The sequence below is a fragment of the Cryptotermes secundus genome, unplaced genomic scaffold (genome assembly GCF_002891405.2).
Source record: "Cryptotermes secundus unplaced genomic scaffold, Csec_1.0 scaffold779, whole genome shotgun sequence".
Lineage (NCBI taxonomy): Eukaryota > Metazoa > Arthropoda > Insecta > Blattodea > Kalotermitidae > Cryptotermes > Cryptotermes secundus.
In genome coordinates this window covers 1,612,368-1,622,090 of record NW_019737096.1, presented here as the reverse complement: position 1 = coordinate 1,622,090, position 9,723 = coordinate 1,612,368, and the positions used below count along the sequence as shown (strand labels likewise).

Genomic DNA, 9,723 nt, shown 5'->3' with positions numbered 1-9,723 from the left:
GGCTTCATGAGTATATAGGGCGTATCACAACTCAATGGCAAAACTTCAGGCATGGACTCCTCATTTAGAGAGAAGAAAAAAAGTTTATGACAACATGGGTCTGGAAATGCATATAATTACAGAGTAGTAATTGTGTCTGCATGCCACTGAAAAGAATTGGCGACATGAGTACTTTCTATCAGTGGGTTGGCCTTTCACTGGGAGGATAGCTCTATGATTATCATGACATCACCTGTGATTACTTCATGANAGTAATTCTGTATAAAACGATTGATTTGTTACTTGTATTCTTTATGCTAAACTTATCGAAAGTGGGAAGTTGTCAGTTGAGGTTCCAGAGGAAGGGTTAATTCTTCAGCAAATATCGCTGGTTGAACCAGTCAATAAAGTAGGGCCTCAGAACATTTCATTAGTATGCAAACATACTGTCATGTGTTAAGTAACTATAGATGGTAGTTACTATAGGATTCTGACGATGGTGTATAACACACTGATATATTGGATTTTTGGACTTTATCCATCGTCCTGGTTTTTAAGATAACTAATAAAAACACGACGTTTCAGAAACTGGATCTGTTTCCGTCCTCAGGTAAAGGAAAACACCTATTCTGTTGGGTCCGTTAGAAGGAGCTAACCTCAATCACTGGACGGAAACAGATCCAGTTTCCGAAACGACGTGTTTTTATTAGTTATCTTAAAAACCAGGACGATGGATAAAGTCCAAAAATCCAATATATCAGTGTGTTATACACCATCGTCAGAATCCTATAGTAACTACCATCTATAGTTACTTAACACATGACAGTATGTTTGCATACTAATGAAATGTTCTGAGGCCCTACTTTATTGACTGGTTCAACCAGCGATATTTGCTGAAGAATTAACCCTTCCTCTGGAACCTCAACTGACAACTTCCCACTTTCGATAAGTTTAGCATAAAGAATACAAGTAACAAATCAATCGTTTTATACAGAATTACTTGGGTTTTGGACTTCTTCCATCGTCCGGAATTTTAGGTAATAGAGGCCACGACGTTTCGGAACTGGATCTGTTTCCGTCTTCAGGTGAGAAAGTAAAACACCTACTCAGTTGGGCCTCAGAGAAAAAGCTAATCTCAATCACTGACATTAGCTCTCTCTAAGGGGCCCAACTGAGTAGGTGTCTTCCTTTCTCACCTGAAGACGGAAACAGGTCCAATTCCTAAACGTCGTGTCCTCTATTACCTAATATTCCGGACGATGGAAAGAGCCCAAAACCCCAGTAATTCTGTGTGTCATCCACCATTGCCAGAACCCTTTACAATCTAATCGTTTTATAGCTTACATTGTTCCTGCTACGAACAGTCTCTTATTACATACTCCGCTTAATATTTAAAATTTACTTCTTAATCGAATACGTCGTCTGCTACACGTCCATGTTACAAAACAGACTTGCGCAGCGAGTACATTAGAATATTTCACATAAGCGATCGCCATTAATGTTGTCTCATAGCAACTTTAGAAAAATCGATAAACGCCACATATAATAACGTGGAACTTTGTCATTTTACACTAAGAACTATACTACAAAGATAAATACGAAATGTATGCGCAAACCACAACCATCCTAACTCAATTCAAGTGTCATATCCACGACTTCAGCACGTTCAGCACCCTTCGTTCTTTTGTTCGAACCGGAAGCAGAATGACGTCGCGATTGCCAACCGCTGTGGGCTGACGTCCTGATATTAGTAACAGTTGTTTTTTGATAGTATTCTTATACGTGCACGAATTTAATATATTTCTTTCAACTTTGTTCTTAATTTAACCAAAAGGTAAGTGAATATGTACGTATGAACGTTTCAGTAAGCCAAAAGAAGTTTAGTTAATAATGTTCGTATTCATGAAAGCAAATTGAAGGTCAACGAAACGGCCACAGAGGCCAAGACTTAACGTGAAATCACTTTGATGTAAGCTTAAGGCCATGAAAAGGACTTATATGATTTTGACCTTTTTTTTTAATATACTGATTACACTGGGCAGAATCCATAGTTACCACAAGCATTCCATCTGGTTTCCGTCCAGTCATGGAACCCTCTTATTGTTAATTGTGAAAGTAGCTGAGTCACATTTTATTTTTGGAATACGAAAAATGAATTTTTCTGTTCAGCAGATTACAGTATGTTCCTCTGGGACTGGTTCACTGGTGTCCTAGGATACTTGGGTAAGTGTGAGGTGTATCACGTACATTCATTAACATATTTCATGGTGTTAGCATGTGATTTAATTAAAGTCCATTTAATATTCTAGTCCATCTGCTCACTGCACCAATAAGAGACCTTGATGTTTAATATGATAATATACTTTTGTGTGAATAGTCTTGTATAACTAATAGATCAAATGGCAGAAACATACCTTAGGTCTTATACATTTTTGGTCTTTTCTTTCTGTTATAAAAGGTTTAGAACATCGAAAGGGTAGGTTTGCGTTTTTAGGAGTGGAGAAATCGGGAAAGACAGCTTTATTACGTCAGCTGTTGGAAGAAGGTTACATAGAGCCTGTTCCTTGGACAAGTAAGTCCATTTATTGAGTGATATGATGCATGATGTATGTTCTGTGGTTTTCACAGGATTGTGGAAAAAGTCTGGGAAGTTACTCTTCCTAGGACTGGATAATGCAGGCAAAACAACTCTACTGCACATGCTCAAGGATGATCGCTTAGCTCAGCATGTTCCAACACTGCATCCAAGTAAGCAGAATGACAATATGTAGGGAAACGTACCTCTTTAATAACTGTTTATTCACATTCTGCTTTAATATTAAATCCTATTATCTGATAATCGAGTGACTAAATGTTAAATGCACAGATATGTATAAAACTGGATGATTTTTATTGAGTGCTGATTTGAAGGTAAGGTGTAATTTTTTTATCTTTGTTAGATTGAAACTTAGCTTGCACTAACAGCTGTAGTGGCTTTGTGATATTAAAATATTTGTTACGATTTTTCGTATGGTAATGTAATGTTCAAACAGTAGGTGTTCCAGAATTGTATTAGTGGTTGTGGGTTTATTCCAATCAGGAATTTCATGTTATCTTTGCCATTCCTTCATAACCAGTTTTTCATATGATCATTGCATTTACTTGGTATAATGTAATAGTGAAATATTTTATAGGAAAGCATGTACTGGAATTATTTTAGAATGATTGAAATGTAGCAGGAAGAATGTAGGTCCCTTCTGAAAGGCAAATATATGGCATTCCTAGATCCCTCTCCACTTCAGGCTGTCTTCAGAAGTAAATATAACAGTACACAGGACATACTTTATTATTTTGTATAGCCAGGGGAAGATATAGCGTATCATCATTCTTTTTCTAAGAGAGAGATTTCAAAATATACATTCAATAGAGTGCTGAATTTTCTGGACTTTATCAATCATCCTAATTTTTATTTGAAAAAATGTTTCAGAAACTGAGTTCTATGTCCTCAGGTAAAACGCATACTCTCTTCGATACAATCAAGAGAGCCAGTCTTTTATATTGTATTCAAAACATACAGTTTGTTACGTTCTCATTATGTGACAGTAGTTCGTTGGTGTAATTTTGGATAAGTTAGGAATGTAATTTTGTAAGGTTGTGAAGAATTAACACATCATAGAATTCCAACCCAACTATTCTGCTGACATACACTGTTGGCCCCTTCATTACAAAATCTTTCTTTCCTAGTTGATTTTGTTAGCAATTATCACTGCAGGAATTTCAGGTTTCATTTTGTAATTTCTCTTCCAAACACGGTTCTGGTTCATGGACTGAAATATGTAGTATAAAATAATTTAAATTGATGTCTGTGGGTTTTCTGTTTCAAATATTATTACATTAACTATAGCATTTGGATATTTTAGAACAAGGGGCTGAGGAGTTTGTAGTATATCTATCAGTGCTTCAGTAACTCATATTATATAGCATTGAATGACTGGATGACAGTGAATATTGAATTGGCAAAGATGTGGAAGGAACTGGTCATGATTTCATTTAAGGAATTGTGCTGTCATTTGTCTGGAGGGACTGAGGAGATCTTCCAAATTGTATATCAGGATAGTTAGTATCCCATCTGAGATCAAAACCTCACTACAAATCAGATTTGGTGAACAGGCATGCTCAGTAAGGTACTAAGAAGAGCAGTTATGCCTAAGGGCGGCTGCACACCAACTGCGTGAAGACAAGCATCAAGACATGAGAGAAAAGATGCAGTCTTGCTTCATTCATGATTCATCAGCATGAAACTGATGTCAGCATCATGACTCAGACTGGTATGCGGCAGTTTTCATAATCGCATTCGTTTCATCTGTGCTCCTTTCTTTGTGTCATGTCGCAGACATCGTGTCTGGACTCTTACATGTTTTGACACATGCCGGTGTGCGACCTACCATATAGTATGTAAATAGCACCAACATGGTAATGCAATGAAGCGGTATCACCTCATGTTCACTTCTTACATCAGATATAGATATTATCAGATGTAGGGGGGTATACAGCCTACCTAAGAAGTAGGAATTAACAGGAGACAAAATAAAACTGCATAAGGTGCTGCATAACTCACCACATATTACAATGGACAAATCAAGAATTTTGAGATGGAGAGGAGCATATGACTGAAATGAGAACTGCATACTGTATTTTAGTCAGAAAATGTGAAGGGAAAGAACCACTTAGGAGATCTGGGCATAGATTGGAGGTGATACTAAAATCGATCTTAAGCCATTCGGTTTGAGGATTTTTTGTTCAAGACAGTACATCGTGGCTGGGATTATTTTTGTAAATCAACTTAGTGTGGAAGGGATAAGCTGAAATAGTTCCACAGGCCAGTACTCAGTATATCCCAGCACTGTATAGAATGGTTGTCCAAGCCACAGGCCAGTACTCAGTACATCCCAGCACTGTACAGAACAGTTGTTCAAGCCAAAGATAAATTCATGTTGTTGGGATGACTTCAGGAGAGAACAACTAGTGCTATGCTCAGAAGGCAGAAGTTCCATAAACTAATCTTTAGTCCATACAGGTGCTATAAGGGACTGTTCTGTAATCCAGAGCTATTGATTTAAATGAACATGGTGTGAGGATATGGACTTGGTTTGTTTGGATCTAGGGTCCAGTGGGAAGCTCTTATGGGCACATTTCTGAAAGGTGGAGAGTTCTGTAACCAGCTAAATGACTTAGCCTCACATGAAGCATTGTGGTCCATTTAATTGGTTAGTTGCCTTACAATTAGACATTCTGTTTATTCATTTAAAATGATTATATTTTTCTTTCATTTGTATAGCATCAGAAGAACTGTCAATAGGCAACATGAGATTCACAACATTTGATTTAGGGGGCCATCACCAAGGTGAGTCAATTTTTCTGCTGTAAAGGCTCTCATAAGGTTATATCGACATGGAGTGATAGTAACCATATAGTAATTTTGATATGTTAAATTATAGTTTTCACTTTCAGAAAAAAATGTTGCTCAGCTGTCTGTTCTTTTTAGGAAGCAATGAAAAGACTTTAAATGAAATAGTGAAGTACTTGAGAATTACTGAGAATCACTGATAAACATATTAAATAACCTGTGAAGATTTGAAACATTGTTGATTCTTTGTAACTGCTGAACATGCTGAGATGCTGTGTTTCAGCACGACGTGTTTGGAAGGATTATTTCCCTGCTGTGGATGCAATTGTGTTTTTGGTGGATGCTACTGACAGAGGCCGATTTGTAGAGAGTAAAACAGAGCTGGACTCTCTGCTGACTGATGAACAGCTGAGCAACTGCCCTGTACTCATTCTTGGAAATAAGATTGATCGCCCAGAAGCTGCATCTGAGGATGAACTGAGGAGCTTCTTTGCTTTGTATGGCCAGACCACAGGCAAGGTATGTGCACCAGAAGAAACTTACAGCGAGCAATATTTGAATGTAACTCTGTATTTAAGCATCCTGTTGCAAGCCATATTAAAATGTCTTATGTATAACACATTCCGTCAATAATGCAACAGATTGTTCCTTTTTCTGCCACTTAACAGTTTTTACACAACACTGTTCAGCCCCAGATGACCATCTTCAGGTGTCTTAATATTGTCACGTGTTGGGTGTTTGTCAACTTGTACTCTTCTCCAAGTACAATTAGAATGACCAAGTCAAGGAGGATGAGGTGGGCAGGGCATGTAGCACAAATGGGGAGACAAGGAATGTATATAGGATATTGGTGGGAAAGCCAGAAGGAAAGAGACCACTGGGAAGACCAAGGCATAGGTGGGTGGACAATATTAAAGTGGATATTAGAGAGATAGGATGGGATGGATTGGATTGATCTGACTCAGGATAGGGACCAGTGGAGGGCTCTTTTGAACACAGTACTGAACCTTTGGGTCCCATAAAATGCTGGGAAATTCTTGAGTAGCTGCACAATTGGTGGCTCGTCCAGAAGGGCTCAGCTCCATGAGTAAGTAAGTAAGTAAGTAAATAAGTAAGTTGGGTGTTTGTCACATAACAAAGAACTTCATGGCGGTTTGGATCTAGTGAATTTATTCCACACTCACTCTTACACATACACAATTCACAATTTCACAATTACTGCCATCTGCAGTATCACAATTACTTCTCCTGCTGTAGTCACTTCCATTCACTCGATACAACTCAATAACAACTCGTAGCTGCTGGACTTCATCTCATATTGAATACTGCTCTTAACACTCTCTCTCTCTGTGGTTCAACACTGATGAATACTCCTCGTTATGTGGCTTCCGCACTGACAGCACAGAAAACAGTTACGTGATAGCTACCATTGTTGCATCATGTCGTGTTTACTGATTGCCTAGCAATAGTCTCTGCACGGACTCCCCTGTTGCGTGACATCACAGCCTAGCGGGGAGGGGTGTTTACTGAGCGTTGTGTAGGTACGGGATGAGTGGGGTATGTGATGTCACTCACACTTCCTGTTGCCCAATCCAAGTGTTCACAGAGTTGTCACCTAGCAACGCGCCAATACAATCTGCAACTATCACGTTGCGCGTGTGCCCCAAGGCCTCTGTGGCTCAGCAGTTCCTGCATAGAGCCAATATGCCACAATATTAAAAGTGCTACACTGCATTAATATGCACTAAAATCACACGCTCACTGCTGATATGACTTCAAATAGAACTGGCTTTCCTACTGAAGATTTTATGGTTTTCCTCAATCCCTTGTATGAATTCCAGGATATACTTCTCTTGACTGCTTTCTCCCACGTTTCTTCTGACTCTCCATTCATGATCTTCACATGGTATGGAATGTTTCACAGCCTTCATAGTGTATATAGGACTGAAACAGTATACAAATGAAGTAGTGTAGAACTGAAAACTTCTTACACTGACAGTGATATTAATATAGGGCGATTTTCATGATCTCCAGAAGATTGTGAAGTAAATAATTACCTCCAGGTACACTAAATGGGGTCTTCTTTAACCACCAATCAAGATCTGTTATTGTCCTCCTGAAACTCAGCATTGAATTGAGTTACTGCAATGCCCTTTGTCTCCTTAGAACCTGTATTCAGCGAGATTAATTTTAATATCAACCTACTACAGTGAAACCTCAATTTTAAACTTTTTAAGCAGCTTCCTAAAATGAACATAAAATTCAGGAAAGTGTAAAATCAGGGAAATATGAATGTTACCACATAATGAAAACTGATCTTCTTTATACCATAATTTGGAAAGTCATTTAAAACAAAACTGTGTGTTTTAACATCAACAATATAAACATAAATGAAAATGTGGTTCTTGGTTTATTTTACAGTGCTTTATCTATGACTGTTTATGTAACATTGTTAAGATTAGATGATGATTATAACTGGTGAATACAAAGATTGTGGAAGGAAGCGATCATGGCTTATTTGAAGGCACTATCCCTTAATTTGCCTGGAACGACTGACAAATATGGTACATACCTAGTTTCTGTTTCTTTTCTCCTCGAGCTCTCAGTCTGTATAATTCAGTTTCAACTTTGTTGCCTATACAATAATATTTTTGGTATCAAATTGATATATGTACTTTCTGGCTGCTTCCAGCCCTTTAAGTGCCTCCAAGAATGTTGGTTTATGTTCTCAACTTCCTCCTCCGGCTTAATCAGTGTTGATCTAACACCTCGTTGACACCCATAACTCCACAGACCTCAGGAGCAGTGTTACAAGTTGGGTAGTCCTCAGACTGCACTTCAAGAGATTGTACACTGTGTCAGTCATCCTTTTCATCTTCAGTGAGTTTCACCACACTGTCATCATTCCTGCTGACATGATTGAGAAACCACACTTCACAGACCAGTTCTTGATTCTAGTAGGGGTTATCCTCCAAGGTTCTACTGTTAAGTGGATTGCAGATAGCACATCCAGCTCATCTATGGAGCATCTTGGAGCAGTCCTCCATCTATCATGGCTGCAGCCTTTGAAATCAGCTGCTTTCTGTAATGGCATTTGAATGCATGGATGATTCCCAAATATAAAGGCCATGGCTGGATGATATAGTTAGCTGAGCTGATGTTGCTGAAAAATTTGGTGTTCTCTGAATGATCAGCACACTGATAAAAGCAATATTTTGCCATTTTTAGCACCCAGTTGTATGAGGTATTCCAATATTTTGGTGGTTATCCAAGAACTTTTTATTAGCTTCATATTTTGTAGGTAGTCTCTTGACATTCTTGAAGCAACATAAGACATATTTTCCAGTTACTACAGTGGTAGTTATCACTAACATCTTCATCCTTCTGAGGTAGTTGGAATGCTTGACAGGGTAATTTCTCACTTAAATATGCATGTTGGTGAATATGTGTATATATATATATATATCTGTGTGTGTGTGTATAACTTGAAGTAAGAATACTTCCTAGATAATTACAAAATTGTTTATCCCTTGAGTCACGTGTATGGCTGTCACTTATGTCATTCATTTTGTTTCATTGTTATAGGGTAAATTACCTCGAGCTGAGCTTCCTGGACGCCCTCTTGAACTCTTCATGTGCTCTGTGCTGAAGCGTCAAGGTTATGGAGAAGGCTTCCGATGGTTGGCCCAGTACATTGATTGATGTGTCTGCTGAAATGAACTTGTGTGATGTGTAACATCTAATTATGATGAAGCAGACATTTCCTTCAGCTACTTGAAATTTACAAAACCACTGTTGGGATACTATAATTTAATTTTCTTCCTAAGGTCTTGTTGCAAGCTTGCAGCCATGTTGTGACAGTTTGAAATGTGCATGTCTGTTAATGGAAAGGCAGATCAGTCATCCTTGAATCTGTGAATGTAGTCAACCCAAATAACTTGTTCAACTTGTTTCAGTTGGGCTTTGAATTTCAGACATGTTTTACAAGTCTTTTTAAAATAGCACATTTCAAATTGTATAAATATTTTTGGTGAACACTTCAGAAGAATTTGACTGAAGCGAAAACTACTGAGCAGGAAGTAATCTTGGACATTAAATAAGACCAGTGTTGCTGTAATTGTTTACTACTTGATGTATGGACAATTCTTAATTTTGTGGGGCTGTAGATGTTGAGATTAGTTGTTTCATACAAAGATAAATATTGTCAGCCCTTTTGTTATTTATCAGCATGATCCTGTCATGGAGAACTCAAATTCTGTACAGAGATATGACAATTTGAAGTCGGCTTGTTTTCATAACTTATAAACTTGTATTGTGACACTTTTTCTATAAATTTCAGAGAATTAATTGTATTCTAG

At 37.9% G+C, this 9,723-nt stretch overlaps 2 protein-coding genes across 6 annotated transcripts in view; one reads left to right on the top strand and one right to left on the bottom strand.

Annotated features, from left to right (window-relative positions):
* LOC111870179 overlaps positions 1-1,665 on the bottom strand; it is a 23,213-nt gene extending 21,548 nt beyond the window's left edge. The window contains exon 1 of one of the 4 annotated variants that reach the window (XM_023862253.2): positions 1,611-1,665. The gene's annotated coding sequence lies outside the window, so the exon portion shown is untranslated. Of the gene's footprint in view, positions 1-1,323 lie in introns of all 4 variants that reach the window. The other 3 variants (XM_023862254.2, XM_023862251.2, XM_023862252.2) reach the window with 3 other exon arrangements.
* Positions 1,666-1,705: 40 nt separating this feature from the next.
* LOC111870180 (GTP-binding protein SAR1b) lies at positions 1,706-9,521 on the top strand. 2 transcript variants are annotated; one of them, XM_023862255.2, is made up of 6 exons: positions 1,706-1,813; positions 2,152-2,202; positions 2,608-2,727; positions 5,297-5,362; positions 5,649-5,884; positions 8,951-9,521. In XM_023862255.2, the coding sequence occupies exons 2-6, from the start codon at positions 2,160-2,162 to the stop codon at positions 9,065-9,067; spliced, it is 582 nt and encodes a 193-aa protein (XP_023718023.1). In that variant the 5' UTR covers positions 1,706-1,813; positions 2,152-2,159; the 3' UTR covers positions 9,068-9,521. The 2 variants fall into 2 exon arrangements, with proteins under 2 accessions (XP_023718023.1, XP_023718024.1); XM_023862256.2 differs by having other exon boundaries at positions 2,149-2,202.
* The last annotated feature ends 202 nt before the right edge of the window (positions 9,522-9,723 follow it).

Coding starts and splice junctions, on each gene's coding strand:
- LOC111870180 (XM_023862255.2), top strand. CDS start 2,160: ATGTTCCTCTGGGACTGGTTCACTGGTGTCCTAGGATACTTGG. Junction 2,203..2,607: donor TGGTGTCCTAGGATACTTGG/GTAAGTGTGAGG, acceptor TGGTTTTCACAG/GATTGTGGAAAAAGTCTGGG. Junction 5,885..8,950: donor ATGGCCAGACCACAGGCAAG/GTATGTGCACCA, acceptor TCATTGTTATAG/GGTAAATTACCTCGAGCTGA.